At 39.2% G+C, this 26538-nt stretch overlaps 1 protein-coding gene across 2 annotated transcripts in view; it reads right to left on the bottom strand.

The window, feature by feature from the left end:
• Reln (reelin) overlaps nucleotides 1–26538 on the bottom strand; it is a 446863-nt gene that overhangs the window by 219843 nt on the left and 200482 nt on the right. For both annotated transcript variants that reach the window (XM_027393422.2, XM_027393423.2), the window contains exons 6-8: nucleotides 26158–26236; nucleotides 9870–9966; nucleotides 3885–3936 (exon numbers count right to left, since the gene is read on the bottom strand). In XM_027393422.2, the coding sequence (XP_027249223.1) occupies nucleotides 3885–3936; nucleotides 9870–9966; nucleotides 26158–26236 (228 nt within the window). The remainder of the gene's footprint in view (nucleotides 1–3884; nucleotides 3937–9869; nucleotides 9967–26157; nucleotides 26237–26538) is intronic.

The raw sequence follows: 26538 nt of genomic DNA, 5'->3' as shown, positions 1-26538 counted from the left end.
AAAATAGTTTGAAGATATCTGTAAGAGAATGGTTCGCAAGGGGCACCAGCTTGAATTTTTCTTCCCGTCCCAGAGGAAATCTAAATGAAATGCCCTAAGGCTATGACCATAAATTCCACAAGGTGAATCTATTAAATCAAGTAAGCACGGCAGCAAATCGAAGCCCCGGCACAGAAATGGGAACAAGATCTTTCACTAGAATGGCAAAATGAAAAGTTCTTAGACTACTTCAGGACACCTTTTAAGATGGCTGAGCTATTGATAGCCTGACAAATTGCAGCTTGCAAAACTTGGCCTTCAGAATCTCCTGTGTAAGAGAGCATTTCTCTTCATCTATGTACATATTTATTTATATGCAGATATACATATTCTACTTTAAGGATGCATGTAATATTTGTCCACATTACACATTTGAAGGAACTTTAAGACACTCCTTAGTAATAGAAGCAATTTCTGTACACAGATCTCTGAGGTACCTGGGACTCCTTTGGATTATATTTGTAGCATAACTGGAAATGTTTACAAGGACAATATGAAAATATTGCTAATTATGAATATAATTCACTATTGAGCTCATAAATAATAATGAAATTCTTTAGAAAGTATCTACATATCATCTGAACTATTCTATATAATAAACACCGAACATGCTACTGAAACTGACAATAATCACATTAATAGTATGGATTTGGAGAGGCATATAAAGAAATGCAAATGCTGGGCTCACAACACACAACTGATTCTGCATAACTTTTGAGGTATACATAGATGAAATAGATCTTTTATTTTGTGTGTGTATGTGTGTTAGATGAAATAGTTACCAAATTGCAGTTGCTATTTTGCTATTTCATTACTACGGGCTTTAAAGTCAGAGATGAAACCACTTATGACACACTTAGGATTCATGTGCACGCTTAGATGCAGCCCTCACACCAGCCCTGTCAACAGAAAAGTGTCACTGCCTTCTACTGCATAAACATCCACAAAAGTGAATGGCCATGAGAAACATAAAACCATTTCTGGAAATCATTCCAACTATAATGTTTGTTTTCACCATACAACATCATATACATGTAGGTAATGGTCTATTATTGCATTGTTTTAACCCTTTTTGTATACCTGAAAACTTCTAGTCTCAAAATGTAGTAAATAAATTTCCCAATGAAGTTTCTAGGCAAAAAAACCCTAAAATTTCTCTAACTAGATATATGGGTCCTAGCGCTACATTACAGTTTCATTTTTTATTTTAAAACTGTCACCCAGAAAGATTTTAAAAACGTACTGTAGGTTGTAAACTTTAATGAGTCTGTATCTCTTTCTTTCTCTCTGGTCACATTTCTCTCTGGTTCTGTTACTCTTTGTATCCTTTAATACAGGAGCCAGGATTCAAATTTGTGCTCTAAATTATACAAGCTTGTCTGTAAACATGTAGGAAAATAAAAGTTTGAGCTAAGTCAGATACTAGGTCTACCCAAAGACCTTGGCCTGGAAGTTATTTGCATTCTCTAGCCAACTCCCTAGCTCTTGGTCCCTTTTCATCAGTTCTACTAAATGGATACTGCAATTGGTCTGACTGAAAAGGTAAGGAAACAGAGAATTGACATCATATTTGTAATTCACAAAGTAAACTTTTTTCCTTCCTATAATAAAGAATAAATGAATTGATGCTAGATCAATTCTCCCTTGATTAAAGTGAAATGTCTACTGGAATTATGAATTCAAATATGGTTCTTCATTGTCTAAATACAATATTTCAAAATAACGTTTATTTTTAACAAAAAGAATACCCCATGTGATGGCTATTTTTGGTTGTTAGCTTGACTAAATCTGGAATGAATGACAATCCAGAAATGGAGAGCACACCTGGGAGATTTTCTTCTTGGTTTGAAGTGGGTAAATCCATCTCTAGTATAGGCCTTTGAGGTGGGAAGACGTAGATATTATGCCTTTGATCTGGGCCTTAGAGCTGAAAGACACACAACTTTGACCCAGAGTTTGAGGTGGAAAGGCCACACCTTCTGTGGGAAGCCATATAAGGACAATGGAAGGAGGAGGGTTCCTTTTTCACCTGCTCGCCCTCACCTTGCTGGCAATCCACCCCTTCACTGGCATAGAGCCCACTTCTTTGGGGTTCTCCAGCATATACAGAAGACCAGCTAAGACACCAGACTAGTGGGACTGAGTAACTACTAGAAGTTGTGAACTTTCATTCACAGCTAGCCTTTTTGGGGTGAGCTGGGCTGAAACCTGTAAGTCATTTCAATAAATTCTCCATATATATATATATATATATATATATATATATATATATATATAATATAATTTTATAAATTATGTGACTCCAGAGAACCCTAACTAATATACCCCCAATATAGATAAACTAGAAACCGTTATTTCTCTTTATTTTGAATTTTCAGTGGTTTAATAAATAGAACACATTAATTCTAGTTAAGATCCAGGAAGTTGCCTGTCAGGCTATAATTTAAAAAATTTGTTATTGTTCACTACACACATAAAAAGAACTATATTTCATCCTGATAATGAAAGTTAAGATGGGCATGCTAAGAGATTGAAAAAACCATTTAAAAATTCATCATTCCTTCTCTTTGCTAGCACTTTTCTTAATAAATATGCACTTTTCATTTGTCGATAACATGCTGTGGCTTATACTGTTAATGTGAGAATTCACCCAAACTATAACCAGGCAGTTTTACACACCTACACAAGGTGAGATGAGGCTTGCTGATGAAAGAGTAACACGTATATGACTAGAAAACCACACTAGAAAAGCAGAGGGCTCCCGGCTCTTGACACTGCAATGCACTGTGGAATGACAGCTGCTGAGGAAGAGGGTCTTTTACCTGTGGTTGATCTCCAAAGGTGGACAGTCCAGATGGGGGAGACTAGAGAACACTGCCTAGGGCATGGCTACCAGATGTCACCAAGCTCTGCAGCAGCTCCAAGATAAACCTAGGTCTCATTTAGAAGACAGACTCATTCTCTAGAATAGTCTTTTTGGAGATGTATTCAAGTTGCTTATTGATACACACATATATACATACTTATAAAATTTTAAAAATAATGGAATAGATAGCAAAACAGCTACCATTTTATTCAAAGGCAGAATGTTACTGAAAATTTGGGTAGAACTTTCACTTTTCATACAGAAGCCCTTAGAAGAAATATTTTCAGACACAGTATCTTTTTCATTAGCTACGTCAAAATTAAACATAGGTTACCTATGACAAACATAAAATCTTAGTTTTTAGCCACTAATAATCATCTTTTCCACTACCCATCAGAGCTCAGAAAATTGACCACATTTCTATCTTGATATAAGCAAACATAACTAGGAAGGCATTTCTGACACAATAGAGTAACCCAATGCATTCAAAATTCATATGTAAATCTCTTATAAAAATATTTCAGGGCTGTGAAATTCATTCAGGGGTAAAGGTGATACTGTCAAATCCTAAAAATTGAGTTGGATTCCCAAAATCCACATGGTGAAAAAAGAAAATCAACGTCATCAAGTTGTCCTCTGACCTCCACATGAAGCCATGAAGCACACACACGTGTATATGTTTACACACACACACACACACACACACACACACACACACACACACCATAAATAAATGCGATGTAATTAAAAAAAAGGCTTTGAAATGTAACAGATTATCCGTAGCACCTTTAATACCACTCATTACTGGCAATGAGTGGGAATGAAGTGTCATATTGTGAAATATTTAATTTCACTTTTTAAATTGTTTGCTACAGAGACTTACTCTTTCCCAATCCTAAAAGCATCTGGCACAGTGTATACTCTGATTAAAAACAAGCATTTCTAAGTAAAATTGCTACAATTGCTAAGACACACTCACCAATGGAAAACTGGAGGACAGACGCTGTTGTTGTGTTTAGGCATGTGGTGGTCTAGAAAGAAAATACAAAAAAAAATCAGACAAGGAATATGAGAGGAAGACAAGCTTGAGGGGAGAAAGCTTTGGGAGCAAGAAAGATCATCCACAAAGGTTGCACTTTCCTAGCTGTCCTCTCAGCACTGTGCTGGGAGCATTGACACATTCCTTCTTCCTCACTGGAGAGCAAACTGTGTGACACCCTGGCTTGTGCTTGGGTGGGAAGATCCTCAGAGTCTACCAAAACAACTTTACAGGCCACCCTGCAAAGGGTTTTGATAGAACTGCATGTAACCTATCACTTCCCACTACCTCCCCACTGGCCTGGGAGCCAGAGTTTGTAAAAAGACGATCAAACAAAAACTAGGAGATAAATTAAAGGGCTACAAGAGATTAGTTTTTGAAGTAAATAGAGGGGCAGTGATACATCTCAGTGGTTAAAGACACTTGGTAACCTGAGCCTGAGTTCAAGCGTAGGGACCTTGTTGATGGAAGCATGAGAAACAATTCTAGCAAGTTGTCCATTGGCTTCGTGTGTATGCTGTGGCACCCCTATACTCTATCCCTATACACACAAAGCAAACACATGTAATCATAAGTGTGTTTTTTTTAAGTCAATAGAACTAAAATAGCTAATTTAAATGCCATAATCTTGGGGAGGGGGATAAGATATTCTAAAACTGACTACAACTTTGTAAAAGAATTGCAGAACCTATGGCTATTTCTTAAAATGAGAGCAGGAGGGGTGAGGTAGAGGGAAGAGGGGAAGGGAGAAGGAGGGAGGGAGGGAGGGAGAGAGGGAGGGAGGAGGGAGGGAGGGAGGGAGGGAGGGAGAGAGGGAGGGAGAGAGGGAGGGAGAGGGGGAAATGCTATGAATAAAGGCCTGGGAAGAGCCTCCCCACATTCCATTAAAATTTTAGTGTCACAGAGATCTTACTAACAAGCTTCTCCACTTTGGAAAGAGGAATGACATGAACATGATTGTGTACAAAGTTATTTATTCATTCTTTGGAGTAGGCATACAGCTCTAATGAGATGAAATCTAAGCTCTCACTGTGCTGGGCTCCTGAGCACCATGCACGGAGGTTTGGATGCCTCACAAGCCTCTACTCCCTGAAACAGCAAGTGTGTGAGTGCATGCTCAGTACAGCAGGCTCAGGAAGCATGTGGTCTTACTTCTGCTTCTTTTAAGACCTGATACCTTTAAACACCCCATTAAACATGTGACTGTCAAATCCTGTGGGCAGGCAGCAAAGGTGAGAGGGAATGGCAAGGGATACTTCATAATGGCGTCAGCCACTAGTCAGTAGGAGTCCTACTTTATGCCAAACACAAACCACTGACAAAGGGAATTCTAGCTGTCTTTAATGTGAGCACACCTATCACGTGCAGACCTCTGGCTCCTGTTGGCTTCCTCCCAGCAGAGATATCAGAGAAATATGAACAATAAAATACTTTGAAAAGAAATCTGCTTTTCCCCTATAGCTTTTAAAATAAGTTTAACTATCTGCCCTCATGGGTTTCCACCCAGATAATTTCATATGAAAATCTAAAGAGGCATACTACCAACAGAGAAATTTTCTTTTAATTCCACATAAAAATTGAATGATTTGATGTAACTGAGTAGATTCCCAGGTGAGTCACGAAGCCGCCTCTTTGAAATAGTGATTTTATGTAAATGAAAAGCACGATGGTCATTGCTGCTGCTGGTGCACAGAGCATCCTAGAGAATCCACAACACTTTTCCTGGTGACACCAAAAACGATGCTGGGTCACCTGTCTGTCCAAGTCACACAGCTGTGACCTTTGTACCAAGTAGCAAGTTACTGCAGGCAACACTGCTAAGTTTCAAGGGCTAATGAGGTGACCCTAGCTTTTGATTAGTCATTGATTCTATCTTTCCTTCACAAGGGAGACTGAGGATTCCTGTGATATTTGATGCTTGTTTCATTACTCTACCTCATAATATTAGTAAAACTGTCAGCCCCCAAAATAATAGGAGGGCCTTGGAGATAAGCAAGGTTAATAAGCATTTGCTGTACAGGCATGAGAATCCAAGTTCAGATCCCCAGGACCATTTAAAAGAACCTGCATGCAGGGGGTGGAGGGGGCAGGGCAGAGTCAAGTAGATTCCTAGAGCTCACCAGCCAGCCCATTTACGTGCATTGTGAGCTCCCGGATCAGTGAGACACCATGTCTCAAAAAATAAGGTGGAGAACAATTGAGGAAGATGACCCAAACTGACTTCTGGCCTTCACAGACACATACATACACACATGTGTGTGAGCGCTCACATGTATGTGTGCATACACAAACACTACAGAACACAAAACCGTAAGACGATGAAGACAAGAAAACTAGATACAAAACCCACTCATCTATATTTGTAATTGGGTTTTGTAAGATATTAATAGTGATTTCAAATGCATAATTTTTCCATTATTAAGCCTTTAAATCTACCAACATTACAGAAACAAAAGGGCCTCTCATAGATAAATAATATAGTAATTATGAATGTCTTATAAGAATTGTTTTGTCTCAGTGACCTTAAACAATCAAGCAAGGTTCAAACTGTAACAAACAGAATGACAATTTAAATAAACCTTGATAATTCACTGTAGGCTAGGGCTGTTTATTAGGCCCTCCACCCTTGCATTTTACTGAATTTCATTGTCTTTTTGTTCAGCTTACCATTGTTACTAAAACACATCTTCAATTGTATGAGAAGAATTCTTTTTTCAAAGAAGCAATAGGAATGGACCTGTAACTCACTAGAGTTATGCCCAGCATGTGGGAGGCCCTGCTTCTGATCCTACAGCACTTCAAGTAAATAAAATCTCTTAAAAACTGAGTAACATAACTCATTTCAAGTTCTGAGAATATATTTCTCTTTATCGTCATTTATATTGGCAAAATAAATGAAGTTCAACATTGCCACCTAAAATCTAGAGACTTTAATAGGTAACAAAATGTCTGAGGACCCCATGAACTTAGTGATGGAGACAGAAGCTAACAAAATGTCTGAGGACCCCATAGAACTTAGTGATGGAGACAGAAGCTCTCTGAATGCAGAGATGAGCACAGACACCATTTCCCAGTGACATGAAATAACGATTTAAGTCTAAAGAATATAAGTTTAAGAGCAGGTCAAAGGACTGTCTTTTGCTCTCTCCTTTCAGCCTCTTGAAGGAGCCCTACTTACTGTCCTAAGGAACTCGATTTTGCTCCTTTGGGTTGTTTTTGTTTGTTCCATTAAAAATTTTTTTTTCTATCTCAAATACCAGGAGCAAGGAACTTTGCAGGCAATCATTTTTAACAGGATCAAAATGGCTTTGAGGGAAGACATTACAGTTCCCTCAGTGCCAGTGGAACCCATACCCCCACACCTGAGATCAAGATGACCCACATTACAGATGCCTAAGGCTATCAGCTACACTCTGCTGTAATCTCCTTTAGGATCCTGGAGCAATTGCCAGCCCCAAAAGCAGTTCTTAGGGCACTAGACATCTTGCCTGTATTAGAGGTGTTGAAGCAAATGCCTTCCCTGACTCTCCACCACCTGTGTTCCGATGCTGGGTTCCTCCTTGGGTAGGGCAGCCTGACCCAGTCCCGGAACCTCAGATCCAGACCCCAGACTAGGACTTCCAGAACACAGGTGTCTCTTTTAGTAGATTCAAAGTGAAAGCCTTAACTGATCAAGACTCTTGGCTTGTGGCTCTTCATTTCACACATCCATAGGAACTGGATTATGAAAAATGAGCAGGCTTGGTGTTTAATAAGCAGTGTTTCAGGGCTCACATAGTTTACCCGTTCTCATGTACTGCAGCTCCTACTGGATTCAGTTTCAGAGTTCCAAGAAATGTGCAGATTTTAGTAAATACAGTATTAACTGACAACTGCATCTGTCACTTTTCATTTGATTGGACTGTGCTCCATAAGCACCACACGGACACTACTTGGGCCTCTAGGAGACTAATGCAGTATAAAACTTACTGAAAACATAGAAGTTGTTACTGTAATTTCTATTTCTTTGGACCTACAGAACATGTTCATTTTCAAGAAATACTTATGATGGGAATACAAAACTGTATGCCACTCCTATATCTTATAAGATTGTTATTATTTAGACATTTTGAAATAGGCTGGCCTCGAGCTCACCATCCCGCTGCCTGTCTTCCTTGTGCTGAGATCACAAGGTTGATAGGTGAGTTAAGATTAATCTCCCATATGCAACTCAAAACTGACCAACCAGGATGTAACATCTAATAATAAGCACAGTGGACCACAGAGAAACAATCAGGATTAAATTCATGTGTGAGCAAATAAACTAGATATTTCAGTTTTCACTGAATATAGGAATTTGCAGAAATGGAATTCTGGCATAATATGGCAAGATACTTTTATTTCCCAATGCCAATGTTTTCAGAAATATTACAGGATGGACCATCTCCTCAAATAGGCATTTATTCTCAGCTCTAATTAACTATAATAAAACTAATTTTATTTTAAGGTTTATGGCTAATTAATGCAATCATGATATATTATTTAAAGTGCACTAGCAAATTTGTTTTATTTTTCAGAGAGAATTTCACTTACCAGAGTCACACTTGTCTGCAGGTACTATAACATCTTGTGAGACTTGAATTATAAGCACCTATTATTTTAATTTGCATCTAATTAATTCTGTTTGTTATCTAGTTTGAATTGAAAACTCAATTTGTCAATGTTCTGAAACTCACATCCTTAATAGGCTAAATATGTCTATTACCACACAAAGGGCATTCAAGCAGAAGAAAGTGAGAACACATTGCAAAGTCAATCGGCTTCCACATCTTGATAACTGCGCCTTTTAGTTGCTTATATTCATAGGGTTTCTCTCCCTCTTTACTATGGAATCTAATCTTTTTGGCAACTTCTCAAGTTAATGACTTTGAAACACAATGTGTGACAGAGAGTGGAAAGGAAGCCATGGGAGGAAAAGGAAGAGGGGCTGTTGGGGAGCAGAAAAGCCAGGCACCAGGTAGCACAAGGAACATGTCATTGGCAGAGTGGCCCAGCCAGGACCTAATGTAACAATGTCATGATACCCTTTTCAGGGATGCAAACTGAATGCAGTCATCATGTCCGAAAGGAAGACCCAGTCAAAATAAAAGGCCCACTAGCCATATGCTGATGATCAGTGGTTGCACTGTTTTTAATTTAGAATGCTCATTGCACATATAATCCCAGATTTACCTTCTCAAGCAATGGCTAACTCTGGAACTAAATGAGAGTAACTGACTCAGGAGTTGTTTGGCGTGGATGACATTAAAAAGGAACCCAGTTATTCAGTACATTCTTTAAAAAAGAAATCCAGTGGTGGTGATGGTGCATGCCTTTAGTTCCAGCACTTGGGAGGCAGAGGCAGGCAGATCTCTGTGAGTTCGAGACCAGCCTGGTTTACAAGAGCTAGTTCCAGGACAGCCTCCAAAGCCACAGAGAAACCCTGTCTCAAAAACAAAACAAAACAAAACAAAAACAAAACAAAAAAATAAAAAAGAAATCCATCGAAGTTCATCTGTTGTTAGGAACTAAAGTTTTAAAGGGTTGACTTGCAAAGAGAAACTAATAATGATAAGAGAAGGCTTTATATGAGAGCTTAGTCACACTTTGTTTAAATATTAGATGTATTGTGTACATGTGACATGCATATCATATCTGTATTTCAATCTATTTTAGAGATGAATGTTTAATAAGAGACACCAATGCTGCCAGTTTTACCACAGAAACCCTCATTTTTACATTTGAAAATGATCATAAAACTACCTCTCCCGATTTTGAGACATCACTAGTAGTACAAATCACACTTGAAATTGTCATCTGAACTCCTACTGCATAAGAGAAACTTCTGTTGACAAAGCAGGATAATCACTGTAATGAAGTGACCGTTCTTCAGTAGCACCGACTTACCAACTCTCGAGGGCCATATGGTTCACAGAAGGTGACCGCATTGCCATGCATGATGGTACCGCACTGCTCTCCTGTCTCACAGTTGCTACACTCAGCCCTGTAGGGACACAGAGCACATTCTCAGTCTGAGAACTAAGCAGTACAAGTCAGTTTCTTGCTCCGATAAGGAAATGCGGGATACTTGTTACTTGGCTCCGATGGCCACTGCACAGGCAGTCATGGTACACTGGCTTCCGACAAGCTCGGACGACACAAAGCCAGAAAGAGCTGAGAGTAAATTTTAGTTCTTTCAGTAACTTGTAGTGGTGAGAAATCTCTTAAATCTCCCAAAGTTTCAATTTCTTCATCAGTAAAATGAGGATGACAATACTGACCCAAGTCTCAACTAGCCATGTGACAATTAAATGAGATAGTATCTAGAAACTGATAGGGCAGAAGCAGTCCCATAGCAGGCCTTAATAATGGAATATGACATTACAAATAATTACATATAAGATAATGACATTACAAATAATTACATATAAGATATTGAAACCCAATAGACCCAATACAAGAACAGTTTCAAGTGTTAAACATTCACTTACATAATCAACTAAAAATCTACATCTCTAAAATGGAATTGTGTCTCCCAAACACACAGTTTGCATTGTGGGCAATATAAATGTTTCAAATTACTATTCTCAAGCAAACTTACATTTTCCATTCCACAATGCTAAAAATGATGAAATCAAATGCAATCTATATATGACTAAGGGATATTATACACAGGTTCTAATAGAGCTAAGTTTCGGATACTGACTTATGTTAACCTTGAAAAGAATTTGATCTTCTATTTTATTTCTACAAACTGAGGTGCTTAATAAAAATGTAAGACAGGATCAAAGTACATTTTTCATGTCTCTCTAGTAAACTGAATGTATTTGACTGGGGGTATGTTCAGTTACATCCATACTGCTCTTCACTGTGACATTTCCATCTACAATCATTACACATCTAACATGTAGGAAGAAAGATCTAGATTTCCCGTCTGGACCTCAAAACACATGGCAGCTTTATTTGATGAAGAAAGAGTATTTTCAAAGGCCGTCACATTCCAGGTGTCAAATTCTGTGCAAAGGGCATTGTGCTCTTTGCTTGGTGGACCATTCTATTGTTTATGCATTCAGGGAGGGGGCAGCAACTCCCATCCAGACAGAAGATAGAAGACACAGTGAAGAGAGACCTGGCAGCCCCTGAGGGTGTGAGGTAGGAGCACTGTATAAAGTTGGCAAATGGACCTTCGTGCTTCTTACTCATTTTGTTGTCTAGAGCAAATGTCTGCTACACCAACCTTTCCACCTGTGCTCACACTAGAAGATCAGCAATGCCAATTATCTTTAAATGTTTTTCAAAGAATTTCTGATACGGATTTACAGTGTAGTTCATTGTATCATAAATCTTAGCAGGAAGTTGGAATCATTTCTTGATTACTGTGCTACAAGAGTCAAATAAAATGTCCTTGACAGTAGAAGGAAGACGATAGCTTTGGCAAAGAACCAAACTTGTGTTCATTTTCGGCATGTTCATTTATTGTATGTAGTACTAATAAATCTTGGTTGAATGAATAACTGAGTGTAATACAATTTCATAAACAGAATTATTCTTAAGGTCAGAAGTCCTAAGAACAAAACCTCATAATACTGTTAGGCACATACCATGCATGAGGTAACCTTATTAATAGTAATGAAATTATTACTACTACTAATTTCTTGTGAATTTCTACCCTTTTTGTTTGCTACAAAACTGGTATATCTGATTCCCTTCTCCCTGGTACAGGGTATGTCATATGAATTTCTTCCTGTTGTTTTTCTAATTAAAAGATGTAGCATAAAAACTAGATTGGAGGAGGGGCTGGAAAGATGACTCATCAGTTAAGAGCACACACACACACACACACACACACACACACACACACACACACGAACGTCATGGTCATCCTTAGTTGCAGTACCAAGGGATCTGACATTGTCTTTGATGTCCGTGGTCACCTGGAACACATGTGGTGCACAGACAACATCAGACAAAGCATTCATTTTATATATATATATATATATATATATATATATATATGTATATATATATATTATAATATATATAATTAAAAAGTTATATTAATATATTTTCATTGATATGGAATTAATAGACTTCTTATATTAGTGACAGATGAGGATTATTTAATATTCAATATTATGAAATAGCTTGAGAGAAACATCAAACTTTACAGAGAAAAAAATAAGAGAATATTCAAAACTTATAATAGCTATCTGCCATCAGCTCTAAGGCAATGGTTCTCAACCTTTCTAATGCTGGGACCCTTTAGTATAGTTCCTTTTTGGCTATTTTGTAATCATAATTTTGCTACTGTTATGAATTGTGATGTAAACAACGGATACCTCTGATGGTCTTAGGTGACTCCTGTGAAAGGGTTATTTGATTCCCCAGAGGGGTCGAGACCCACAGGTTGAGAATCCCTGCTCTAGTACCAACACTAAAGATATCCTTATTTATATGAATCTGAGGTTGGCTAATTGAATTTCTGTAGTGACTATTTTAGCTCTATGTGTTCACCAGGACTTCCTAATCAACCATATATAAAGAAGATAATATCTGAATACAGCATGCATTATAGGCCTCCTCCTCTATGTGTGATTAAGTAGGTATTGGGCAGAATCTGCACAGCAGTATACTGTTCAAAGGCAATGCCGATGCAGACAGCCTGACAGTCTGGAGTTAGAAAAACAGGAGGTGTGAAGCCTCTGGAGGACCAGTTCTACTTTATAGAGTAATAAAACGAGCACAGGACAAGAGGAACCGTCAAGGAGCCGCCCTTCTCCCCGAACAGCTCACTGCTCTTCTGAGCTGTCCTGTCCAACACTGTGTTCCATATCTCCAGAACTCAAAAAATATATTAAAGGCAGGCGTGCTACCCTGTTTAGATGCTTGAAGATTTCCAAGTGCCAGCTGCCACTCACAGTGTTGCTACCTGAAGGAACAAAGGTTTCCCCAAGGACTGATGGGATAAATCAGTGGGCTTCCTGCCAGTCTTTTAAATGTCCTTTGCTTGATTTTCTCACAATCTGACTGCGTTTGTCAACATAATTTATTTTAATTTACCCTGAATGCCTATTCCTCTAGGTGGTCAGTTCTAACCCTTCTCTCAGCTGCAAGTGGTGTTTATTCTTTTATCATTTATTACAGCATTCTTCTGTTTAATACCACCATACACAGGACTTATGGTTCTTAGCTTAACACACTGTGCTTAGCTTTAGCAGTACAGTGGCTGACTAACACAATATTACTTCTTCCAGCAGTTTTCACTGTAGATGGAAAGGCAGAAAAGGAAACAAACAGTTCCAATAGAGGGTATCCATGCAACGGTAGCTAGTTGTTGCATTGTTTCATGTGGTCTAGTGTCCTACAAACATGGTATGTACTCACTCACATATGGATTTTAAACATAGAGTAAAGGATTACCAGCCTATAATCCACACCTCCAGAGAAGTTAGGCAACAAGGAGGACCTAAGAGAGACATACATGGTCCCCTGTCAAAGGAAAAAGGGACAAGATCTCCAGAGCGAATTGGGAGCATGGGGGGAGGGGAGAAGGAGCTAGGAGAATGAGAAGGGGAGAAGAGGAGGGGTGAGGAGGACATAAGGGAGCAGGAAGTTTGTGTAGGGAGAAGAATTGAGGAGAATAAGAGATACCATCAGAGAGGGAGCCAGTATAGGTTTAAAGAAGAATCAGGCACTAGGGAAATGTCCAGAGATCTACAAGGATGACACCAACTAGCCATCTAAGTGACAGTGGAGAGGCTACCTTAAATGCCCTCCCCTGATAATGAGATTGATGACTGACTTATATGCCATCCTAGAAATTTCATCCAGCAGCAGATGGAAGTAGACGAAGACACTCTCTTGGAGGTTGCAGGTTGTTGTCTCCATTTTTACTAATAAGAACAATGACATTCAGAGAGGAAAGAACATTCTTTCAAGTTTATACAGCTATCAAGTTGAAAGTTGCAATCTCGACCAAAGGATCTCAACATTTTCCACTGTTACTCTGTCCTTAAAATACACTGCCTGTGGTAGGGCCACTTCAAAACTGAGCAAGTGAGAACTACAAATTAAGCAAGCAAGAAAGGGACTAGAAGGTGCAGAACTTATGATCCATAAAGTGCACTTTTTAGTTCAGAGGGTTAGTGTGGCTGGAATCATTCTGGCACACTCAGAAAGATTGCAAATCACAGGTTTAGAAAGTAAAGGGTTTCACAAAATCCTTCCTTCCCTGGGTGACTGACAGGCACTGTTCTAGGGAGTCTATAAACAAACCCTCATTCACATAAAACTATTTTCTTCTAATTTTTCTATTCTTATTTAGAGGTGCTAAGTCTGGAGTTTAGAGACACTGTTGTCCAAGGTAACATAACTAGTAATTTACAGAGCTATGTTCAGACACTCACTATTCTGTTTACAAAGTCAAAGCCAAGAGGAAAATCCAACTTTCAGGAAAATCACTGTACAGACTATGGAGTAGAGGCCCAAATGACTAGGTCTGCTAATGTATCTCAAGATGCAGGAGCCATATTACGGACTTCCAGCTTGTGGGCCAAGGGCAAAGATGGGAAAGGCTCCTGCCACCAAGCCGAGGTGTGATCTCTGGGGTCCACATGATGGAAGGAGAGGACCTGCTCATGTAACTTGTCCTTTACTCCACATGTATGCCTCAGTATGCTTTCTACCCTCATAAAAAAATGAACACAATTTTCAACTTCATAATAGCTACATTACAAACTAAAGCAATAGGGCATGGAGGGTAGCTTGGTATCTGGGAATTTGCCTGGAAAGTTCAAGGTCCTAGATGCAATTCCCAGCTTGGAAAAAACCAGAAAACAAACAAGAAGAAAGGCCCAAATTAAAGAAACAAAGAAATTAATTTTCATGATGTTTTATTTGACTTAGTATATTCAAATTATATTTTCACATGTAATTAACATAGAAATTATTAATGGCACAGCTAATAGTCTTTTTTTCATAATAGCTCTCAAGTTGTAATTTATATCTTAATTCAGACTAGCCATATTTCAAATGCTGTGTGACTACTGCCTCTCTGATTGAACAGCACACACGGAGGGACTGACTACACTGGAACCTAATGTTCTCTGCTGCTGTGACAATTGAAGATGACAAGCCAGACTTCCAGAAATGACAGCTTAGGATCTGGATGAAGTCATATGTATATATTTTTAGGGGTAGGAGGTCTAGGAAGGGTATACACACAAGGAAGAGGAGGTCTGAAACTGTATCCCTGGGGAGCACTTCAGTTATCCCAAGTCTGGTTGTGCCCTTCAGCATTGAAGGGCCCAGTCCTCATCCAGCTCCCTGCTTTGGCAGCCATGACAGGCTACAGAAAAGACCGAGGGAGATATAGGCCCCTGACTCAGCAACATGTGCTGAGCCGACCTTGCCCTAATCACTAGGAAGCAACCACCAGACACCCTCCATGTGGCAAGGAACCAATCTGATAGAAGTTGGCTGGAGGGCTCTGGCTGAGTTCTACCTATAACAGTGGAATGCAGAGTGTAGCAACTGCCCTGGGAGGGCCCCTAGGTGTAGCAACCTTCCTGCAGCTGCAGCTGACCAATCAACACAGGACAGGTTGCCCAAGCTGGGAGATGCACCAATCCTGAGACTGTTGCTATGCAACTAGTGGACCCCCAGACACTCCCCTTGCTCTACCCCAATATATTCCCTGCCCCACAGCTGCTCGAAATCCCTCTTGTTCTACCCACTGTGTCAGACGGACAACGGAGGACCGGGGACGACCTGAGTTAATTCCAGCTAACTTGTTAATTATAAAGACTCTTTGTTTTTGTATCGGATCTGGTCTTGTGGTGGTTTGGGGGGGTTCAGAATCTGGGCACAACAGCATAACTTCCCTCAAGCCTAACTCCTTAAAATTTCTGTGTTTTTTGGCAGTGGGGTTTCTTTCCCTAATTGGTCCTAACTACCCCCATGTAGCCAGTCAGTGTGAAATTCCTGATAGAGAAGGTATCATATAACCTTTCTAACATGTCTTTTCTATCACGAAGATTAAACATTGAACAGCTCCACATAGTTAGCCTGTTACCACAAAGGGCAAGAAAAGCCACCAGTTCAAGACCAGGGAACAATTCTGAGGGAAACCAGACAGAAGAGAACAAAGCAAACTTCAGACTTTCTCAGAAGATAACTGTGATCCATGTCTCAGGGACAAGGTGGGTTTTAAAACTCTACAGAGGTAAATAACTCCTGGCTAACTAAGGATTTCAAAATAATTCCTGAGTGATATGTGTCCCTTCCTTCTAGCCCCTTTTCTCAAAAGTATAAAAACTTCTGGATGCCTGGAATTTTCTTCTTTTGTGGAATAGTTCAGCCAGTTTCCAAGAACTGGGGTTTAAGTTTGGTGATGAGTGGTTTAACTTCATTGAGGTTCATAGAGGGAAATAAAAGGTGCTGTTGTGTGACGTTTGAATCTATGGCCTCATAACTGGTTTCTTCCTCTGAGCTCTTTCTGAGGAAAATCGGGCTTTGTAGAGTTAGGCAGCACAGTCTCCCACATGTGTGGGAAGGAGGAAGTTTTACATAATCCCAGTTAAACAGGCTTTTGTTTCTCAATTTAAGAAGGAATGTGACCTCCCGGGCTAAGGATTAGAAATAAATTCTCTCTAATGGCAAAACTATGGAATATTTCTCTAATTCAAGAGACACTTTCTCCTTTTTCCTATTTGTCCAGTTTGAAAAAGCTGTACATAAGAATTGAACTGACACTGTGGGGCATTATATGAACTGTTCACATCAAAATATACCCATCATGAACAATATGACTAAAACACATTTTAATGGAAATACATGCAATTTTCAACGATCATGTGAGACTGGAATTTATTAAACCCTCTCTGGGCCTATTTATTACATGCTTAGGTTCCACATGAGCCTCTTCTATTACTGGAGTTCACAGATCATCACTTTTGAGGGACCTGCAACATCACTGCATCTCATTACCCCTGCATTTGATAAACAATAAAACAGGACCAGAATCCATGTTGCCACTGTCGACCCTAAAGAATGCTTGTCATATATTTTTTACTGCCATAGCTTGCTTTGAAATTCTGTAATGACTGTTCTTAAAATTATTTTTTATTTACAAGATAAAGAGATCTGATTTCCTGATAAAATCCTACAACAATAACACAAGGAAATGGATTTCATGGAGAAACCCTGAGTGAATTCACAGGACTGGTGTAGGTAAGAATTTAGTTCAATGAGCTTTGGCTGCTGGATACCCTTGAATAACTAATGAAAACATACTTTATGTTTATATTTTCATGTCCTTCTCCCTCCTCTCCCTTCTAACAATCAGTAACTATGAAGGCTTTTAAACTAAACTATGTAGGCTCAAACCATGACGATGAAAGGTGAGAAAGTTCTTGGCTGGGGTTTTCTTTCACTGTAATCAACCCTGTGGCATCTAAGCTTGCTATTCTCTATCATTTTAGATGTTTATGTTTTTATCTTAAAACAAAGAATTTCATATGGTGTGCATTTGAGTGGAGGCCACACTTCTAAAGGTATGTCATGCCATTTATTCTGATTTTAAAATTATTAGGCATGACAACACACCCAGCCACTCGGGCAGCAGGCCCGGAGAATCAGGAGTGCCATGTGGCTCTGGAGACAGAGACTCACAGACTGCAGTGACTTGCAGGCCCTTGGGACACAGGAAAGAGGGGGAGGATTAATGAGTTCTTTTCACAATTGCAGATTTATGAATGGTGGGTGGTGACATCATCCCGATAACAATAAATAAATAATTGAAATATTATTTCCTTGAGTTGTCAAATGACATGACTCATTCCTCTATTGGGTCAGGGTGAAATCAACCAGCCTTTAGTCAGTATTCTTCTGAAACGAGTTAGTCACCTGGAAACTCAGTGACAATCACTTATTGTCAGATTCTCATTTGAGATACATGGCCTTGGTCCCTAAGACCTAGGACATCGAATTATCTGTCCATAATGTATTACTTCTGAAGAGGTCAATCCTACACTCTCCCCACAGGAAGTAGTGTGCCAGAATTCAATGGGCCAGAATTGTTTATTTGCCAGCATTTTTGTACAGAGATGTTAAAATAATTTTAATATATGTCTTGTTCATAAAGTTCTTTAAAACTGGAAAAGAAAATTACTCTTATAACCCTTTGACCTAAAGATAATTCATCTCTGCCCCAGTGTAGATCACACTGTGCTGAGAGAAGCTGATGTGTGATTTCTCAAATCAAGGGCCTTAAACAAACAAGAGAAAATGAAATTCTGCGGGCGGCCTGCTGCTGCTAAGCAATCAGCTGAGCTCATCAGATCCAGTGCTCCTGGGCCTTCCCCACAAGCCTACACAGCCTTTGGCCATATTTTATTTTGTTGTATTTCATTTCTTTATTTGTTTTGTTTTACTTGAGACAGGGTCTTGCTTTGTATCTCTCATGGGCCTTGTACTCACTACGTAGCTCAGGCTGGACTGGGCTTGAACTTATGGCAATCCTTTTACCTCAACCTCCCTCCCAAGTGCTTGAATTAATTACAGGCATATGCCACCACATGAAACTTTATTTTGTAACAAAGCGATGTTTTGTACTGAAGAGAGTATGGCCATTTTTGGGGGGAGTTATTTATGCAACCATTTTTGAAGTAATTAAAAATCAAAATTTTTAAGTTTCAAAAAAAATTCAATTTTCTTTGAGAATGTAGAATGGTTTTAGAAAAACAGAAAGGGACATTCATTCTCTAAGAATAATCTCACCTTCAAGTATGTCATGCCTTTTTTTCTAAGGAGCTAACATGCCTCAAATGTGAAAATGACAAACTCCATTTATAGCTCATTCTTTCTCATTACTTCTCACTATGGAAGGTAAGAGAAGTCTTCTGATTTCACCAGGGAGTTGAAAAATCTGATCTCTTCTTCATTAACAGGCACAGTGACAAATAGGTTAAAAATAGCTCTCTAGAATCCTACTATGGCACACAGTGTTCTCATTTCCTACTATGGTGAATTCTACGACATACCGCTTGAAGAAATATTTTCTCACTTTCTTCGCATGTACTTGACATTTAATTCCATTGAGTGAGCTCTTGTTTCTGTCAACTCAAATACAGATTAAAGAGGGAAATAAGAGTCTCCAGATTTATACCTTATTGCATTAGTGGGTTCCTTCTGGTTCACCTTCCTACTGTAGATAAAGACTGTCCTGAGCAATTATGTCACAGTAAAAATAAGGGGAAGGGATTAACCGCAAGAAAAGACACAGAGAAGTTTTATAATAAAAGAAAAGGTTATTCATGAAAAAATGGAAACTGACAACAACAGTAAGAAGAAATCAAGAGAGGAAATAACAGGAAAAGCTCAAGAGATTCATATAAGAGCAGAAATATTGTACATTTAGTGCCAAAAAATAAAATTATAATTCTTCAACATTAAAGGACAACAGAGGTTCTGGTGAGGGTGTGTCAATGTAGAATATACTTTCTGCCTGTTTCTCTTCTGTTCACAATCTGTGAGTCAACTTTCTGTAAAAGCTATGGATAGGGTTTATTCTCCCCCACAAGCCCCACTGTCTTCTGACCTCATTGCCATTGGGACTGCTAGATGCTAGAGCAAATTCTGTCAAGCAAACCTGAATAAGATAATGTCACACACACACCCCTTTTTTCTGATTATCTTTCAACTCCACTTGTATTGCAGATCTCATACTGCTCATTGATTGGCAGAGACTTGTCATTTTGTTTTTCTGGAGTGATTGGGTCTCCTACTAAACAGTGGTGTGCCCATGTGCCTAAGTGCCTTCTGACACAGCTCCCACTAGAAGGGCTCGTCTCATTCTAAGATCGGTGTTTTTATAGTCTTTATCATGACAACAGCTTTCTCAGTGGAAAAATACAATCCTATGCCAAATTACCATTTTTGTTCTACTTGATATTAATTGTTTTGACAAATTAGCAAGTTTAAGAGAAGGCAGACACAGCAGAGTCTGGGATCTTTTAGCTGTACATTTTGGGATTTTCTGAATCATAACAGCTGACAGAGGCCTTATCACATGGTAGGGTTTGAGAGAACCTTCTATCTTTCTTCTAAATGCCCCACATGCCTGTGGGTGTCACAACACAATCATCAGAGAGGCTTCTTTGGAGGAGTGGCTTTTGATTCTATCTGGGCTGCAGGACACGTTTTGGTATTATTGTTCTGTCGCTGTGCTGGAGGGGAAACATCTGCTGTCCTCTGGCCGCAATCTATCATCGTGTTCTTTAGCAGCCCTGTACTTCCCACCAGAGCATCAGGGTATTGCAGCCCAGATGCCTTCTGCAATCTTTAGAAAACAAGCATTAAAGGGATACCTTTATCAAAACAAAACTCCCTCCTTGACTTAAAATTGTCTGGGGAAAAAGGCATTTCTAACTTAACCATTTTTAAAAATTCATTTATTTTTGTTTCTCTCCCTCTGTTCTTTCTCACTGTAAATTAGAAATATACTTTATTTATTACTTTTCCTTTGCTGTCTTCTGTTCTTATTTTATTATTATCATGTTTAGGTGTCCATGCCACAGTCAAGTATAGAAACAAGTCTGCAGTCATTCTCTTCCACCCTTATGGGTCCCAGGGAGAAGATGCAGGTTGCCAGGCTTGCATGGCAGTCACTGTTACCTGCTGAGCCATCTTGTCAAAGCTTGACGATTTTTTTTACATTGGGATAACTTATACAACTGAAATGCATATATCTCTATTTAACAAATATGCACATCGCTGCCACATACACTTTCTCAAGATCATCATTGCTTCATAACAATGATGTTACATTAGTTTAATTCATCCAAAAAGAACTCTACACGTACCAATGTAAAGTCTTAGTTACCCAAGTTAAGTGCTAATGAGATGAAGCACACTCTGGTTTCTGGGGATCCTGGGATTCAAATTTATACCCTTGTGCATGCTAAGTAAGTGCTACTCCACAGCCCCTCGGATTTGTGGTTTCTAATCTCCCTCTAAGTTTATATTTAGTCATATGAAATTCCCACCCTTGTGGGGTTCAGAGGGTTGCTTCTGCCCCATGAGGGCATTGTGGATCCCTCTATCACCAGCTATACTGAGCACACTTGCTGACTGGAGACTGTCAGCAGCATTCATGGAGTCCTGTTGCTCCATCAGCATTGCCTGTCATTCATTCAGGTTCGGTGACTGAGAATTGCTGAGGACATTTGCTGTCCTTCAGAAGTAGGCCTGCATGTGGCCCACCATCCAGGCCAAGCTAGTGGGAATCTCTGAAGTCTGAGCTATTGGCCTGTTTACTCTCTTTGTTCCTAACTTAACTCTCAAACAAAGCAACCAGAAGTGCATAGGAAGGGGAAAGATAAAGGACCAAGAAAAAGTCAAGGGACAGAAAAAAAAAAAAAGAAGCAATGCACCCCAGGGGGGCAGAAGGACAACAGCTACATATCAGCAGATCTGAGTGCAGGAGGGTATCCCGGAGGTACATTGCCTCCTCTTCCCTAGTCTAGAAGCAAGGAGCAGTTCTCAAGCCTTATGCAGAAACAAAAGCAGCAACTGCCCTGTAGGAGCCTTTCGGGCAGGAACAAAAGCTCTCTGTGGGTGTGGAGTCTTCAAGGATTAGAGCTGATCACGGAGGATTGGGGGACATCTACAGAAACACGTTTGGGCACCAGGGGCATCCCTACTCATCACATGCCATCTCACTAATATAACTCCTGAAACTCAGCTAAAATCTAGACAAATGGGAGAGGGCAAACCAGAACTGAATGAAATTAAGGTTTAATGGGTTAAAAAAATAATTAAGTGGGCTACAGAAAACAAAGAAAACTGCCTTCCTGATATCTAAGTTTGTGAATGAAATTCAAATCTACACAAGTGTTTTCATAAATAATTTCTAGAAAGAACAGAGAAACTACAACCACAGTCAGCACCTCCAGGGAAAGACTATAATTCTAATAGAGAAGGAAAGGCCTTACTATTGTTTATATTCTTTTATTCATTGATCCTTTCACCAAAGAAAATGACCACTTCTTAAGTGAAATCTTTAAACTGCTCAGTGTGGAGTTCATTCACTATGATGTCCACATACAAAAGTTTCCTGAATCCACACTATTGCCGTCAAAGCCTTGGCAGACCACATCACTGTTCCTTTATTTGTGACAATAGGGATGCTGCTTGTGTTTCATCTGAAGTTATCTATAATAAGACAACAAAGACAGTAAAAACTGCATGAAGCAGAATTAAAAATGGACATTAGAAGAAATTAATAGAAGCAAATAAGTGAATGATTGAACTTTAAAATGGATAAATGTGATTTCTTTGTTTCTTCTTTTTTGAATGTCCATACAAATTATGTAGCTAAAACTATAGTTTATTTCTGATTTTTTCTGAATTGCTATGATTGTCCATAGGAATTACAAACTGAACAACGTTCATGAAGCTTCTAGAATGATTGGGGGCCACACTGACATATCTTACTGAAAGTATCACATCTTTCTTTTTTGGAGGATTATTTGGTGAGGTGTTTAGTTGTGGGAATGTGGTCCTAAGTACCATGACCTGCGCTTTACTCCTCTCTGGTGGTATGTGGCATGGGCACAGAGACACAGAGGTACACGAGAGACGATCCTTTTGATTACTTTTGTGACACACACAGAGACTCAAAGACAGTATTATAAAGGACAAAATCATGACAGATGTGTGCCGAGAAAACAGATTTCAGGAGAGTGAAAACTATCAAGAAGTTTTCAATCTAGGTGAGGCTTTGCCATATTCTTAAAAATAACTAAACTGGGAGCACTGGTGAGGTGACTCAGCGGGTAAAGCACTTGTCCAGCAAGCATGAGGACCGGAGTTCAAATCCCCAGAACCCATCTAAAGCAGGGCACAGTGGTGCATATCTGCAACTAGTATGTTTACAGCAAGGTCTGAGCAAACAGCAGGGCCTGCTAAAGCTCACAAGCTAGATATGCTGGCACACTCCTCAGAAAACAACAGAGACCCTGTCTCAAGACAGAAAGCGAGTACCAACTGAAAGGTTCAGGCATTATGCTGGCCTGCCCCTGTTACCTGGTAGAACAGGCAGTACCCTGGTCAGCCCACGGTTCCATGGGAACTAAGTCTGCACACAGGTGCAGAGGACCCCTTTAAAAGACAGGTCCCTGCCCATTTACGCTCTCTGTTTCCTCTCTGCTTCCTCTCTACTCTCTCTCTCACCTATGCGCTCGCTCTGTCTCTCTATAGCGACCAGCCATGGCGGTCAGCCATTATCCCTGTTCCTCTTCTCTTAGTCTCCCTACTCTGCCAGGCCTTATAATAAACTTATAGTCAACATGTCTCATGTCTCAGCATTTCTCTTTTCTTCTTTTTAAACAAAAGAATAACACCAACATCCAAGGTTGTCCTGACCTTCACACACATACACACTCTCATTACACACACACACACACACACACACACACACACACTCACACACACACTCACACACACACACGTACACACAGAAACTGGCTGGAATATCTGGATTTACTGGGTGTTGGTTCCAAGCTTATGGAGCTTTTGTTTATGTTGAGGGTTCCAGCTGCCTGACAATGCTCTTTGTCCTTCCCGGTGATTCTGCATATCCCACTCTGTCTTCATTGCATTTACATTATTTTAATTTGATGTTTGTTTTTATGCAAATGTGATACAGAAGACTGAAAGACGAAGGCAAATGGATTAAGATCATTTTAAAAACTCTGTCTGGGTAAGAAGAAATATATCCCATTGTATAAAGACTACCACAGAAAGAGAGGAAGGAGTGTGGTGGGGAGGGAGACAGATGGAGGAGGAAAGCGAGGAGAAGAAGAAGAAAGAGGAGAGGGACATGAATTGGGAGAGGAATGGAACTTTATGAGCACCTGTCATGCCTAGGTGTGGTAGCAACACTCACTCACTTCTCAATGCTTCATTTTTGCTGCAAGAAATGAGGGTCATGGAAAGAAGGGAGCTCTTCATTTTCCTCAGGGTGTCCAGTTAGCAAGCTACATGCTCAGAAGTTAAATCAGATTGGCTTGATCTCAGAGACTGTGTCATTTCTAGTGTAACAAAATGCCTTTGTAAATATGAGTGTCATAGCCTCTGATTTCTTTAAAAAAAGAAAAAAGGAAGTAGTCTTAAAGAGCTAAGTGAAAGGGTTGCAATAGCAAGCAGAAGTAACCTCTTTTGGTAGAGGTGCTGGTTCTGCAGGGTTAAAAAAGAGGGAAGTGTCAAAAAGAGTGGAAAAATGATAGCATGAGTAAAAGAGACATAAAATCCATAATTTTGGCCAGGAACAATCATACCCAATCAATCATGAAAATGGTTGAAGTAAAATCAATCACATTTCATTGATTCAAAAAAAAAAAAAAAACCAACAGATTTTGAATCACATAAAAGTCACATTTTGTATTTGTCAAGAAAACTGAAGATGATGAGTTAACTTGACAGAGATGAACTTTCCTTGAAATAAACAAATCATCTGCTAACATCTATATTAATGGAATGCAGAGAGATAAATGTCGAGAGAAAAGGAAGAGTTTTTCTTGGTCAGACATAGTACTTAAATTTTTTGGCCTTTCCTTAAAACAAATTTCAATTTATTTCAAGACATTTATATTTGGATTTTTTTCCCAGAGAAGAATTGTCCTGTGTTTCATTGTTTCTTAAATATCATGTAAGTTATGAGCCACTGTGAGTTTGTCTGGGTTAGTAAATTTTATTCTGACATAATTCAGAATCATTAACTTTCTAGAGAAGACATAAAAGACTCCTCGCTACTATTGAAGCCCCAACACTGTCTATTTGTCATCTTCAACTTTCAGTCCAAGGGCTGCTTTCTCCAAGAAAATCCTACTGGGGGCCTCATTCTTCTTTTGGGTCCCATACTATTACATTTAAGGATCTCTGTCCAATATTCCCAACTTCTCAATGACGTGTCTCCACATCACCACCAAACTACTAACTACTGGAGAGAAACACAATTTCTAAAATAATCTCACCAAAAACAATCGCTACTAAATATCTGTGTGAGTACAATATGCTAAGTGATTGTGCCACTGAAGTTTAAAATATTTATTAAAATAGTAAAAAAAAAAAGTCATATGCTGACATTCAGGGGTAACAGGGTCATTCAATTTCTAATCTTGAGTACTGCCATTGCTTGAGTTTTCAGGTTCAAAGGTAGGCATCTTTTGAACTTGACTTTATCTGCACAACCATATACAATATTACAAAAAGCCCAAAATTCAGATAGTCTTCCAAAAAGGTCTGGGTTCACAGACCTATTCTAGGGTCAGCAAAAATGCAACACACTGCCAACATGTTTAGATTTCAAGCTATCTACAAAAGTTTCTAAAGACTCAATGTGAGTTCATTATTTTGTTGTCCTCAAAAACTCCATGGAATTTATACTTAAACGCCTTTTAAAGAAAGTCTGGAGTGTAGATAATGAGGGGAGCTAACAGGAGAAATGATTTTAATTTATGATGAAGCCGTTTGTCATTTCAGGTAAGACATTTCCCTTCTCCCACTCAGAATAATTATTAGTTGCATTCTAGCATGATATTTTAGATATGTGATGGCCAGTCTTGTCAACTTGACACAGCTGGAAAGAGGGAACTTTAGCTGAAGAATGACCTGTGGGCATTTTTGATTACTAACTGATGTACAAGAGCCTAGGCCACTGTTGGGCTGACAGGTGGCCTCACTATATAAGGCAGCTGAACATGAACATGGAATCAAGCCTATAAGTAGTATTCCTGCATGGTTTCTGCTTCAGGTCCCACCTCCAGGTTCCTGACCTGAGTTCCCTCAATGATGAACCTGGAAGTGTAAGCTTAAATAAACTCTTCCTCCAACTTGCTTTTGATCATGGTGTTTATCACTGCAACAGAAAAGTAAACTAGAATAAAATATGAAAATCTTATAAAACTAAATATATATCCAATCACACTCAGGGATTTGAAGAACACCTACATTCAATTTTGAAGAAGAAACAGCTGGTATACAAGGATATTCCATCATTAACCATTCTCATCAAAACATTAGTACTCAAGAAGAGTTGAATCTTCAGTAATTGATCCTTCAGGGAGAAAACTTTTTCATTAAAGAAATTTAGCATCATTTCATAATTCAAATTGCAACACATTCTGTAACTTACCATATATTGGGATTTAATTCCAGTTGGTGGTAGGAGTCAAAGTCATCCCGTAGGATCACACTGTCACTGTGTATTTCAGCTAAGAAAGGAAGAAAGTATTTAGAGAATTACACTGTAGAGGGGGACTTAGCTGTAAGTGTTAACATGCTGCATTTATGAAGAATAGTCATATTTTAAGTTAACTGACTTTTAAATAAGCAGTTTGTTGCAATTGCTCTGTCTGTAAATGCTGAAGGTGAAGGGTTTTCTGTTTAGCATTCTTCAAGTCTGAAACCCAGGGTCCCCAAAAGAAACTACTGAGTGGCAGGCAGGCCACTCTGGCAAGCAGGCCAACATGAACGAGGCTACACAGGACTTGTCACTCATTCCTGACCCATATCA

This window comes from Cricetulus griseus (assembly GCF_003668045.3).
Source record: "Cricetulus griseus strain 17A/GY chromosome 1 unlocalized genomic scaffold, alternate assembly CriGri-PICRH-1.0 chr1_0, whole genome shotgun sequence".
NCBI lineage: Eukaryota > Metazoa > Chordata > Mammalia > Rodentia > Cricetidae > Cricetulus > Cricetulus griseus.
The sequence above is the reverse complement of the archived record's forward strand: the minus strand, read 5'-3'. Positions and strand labels throughout refer to the sequence as shown.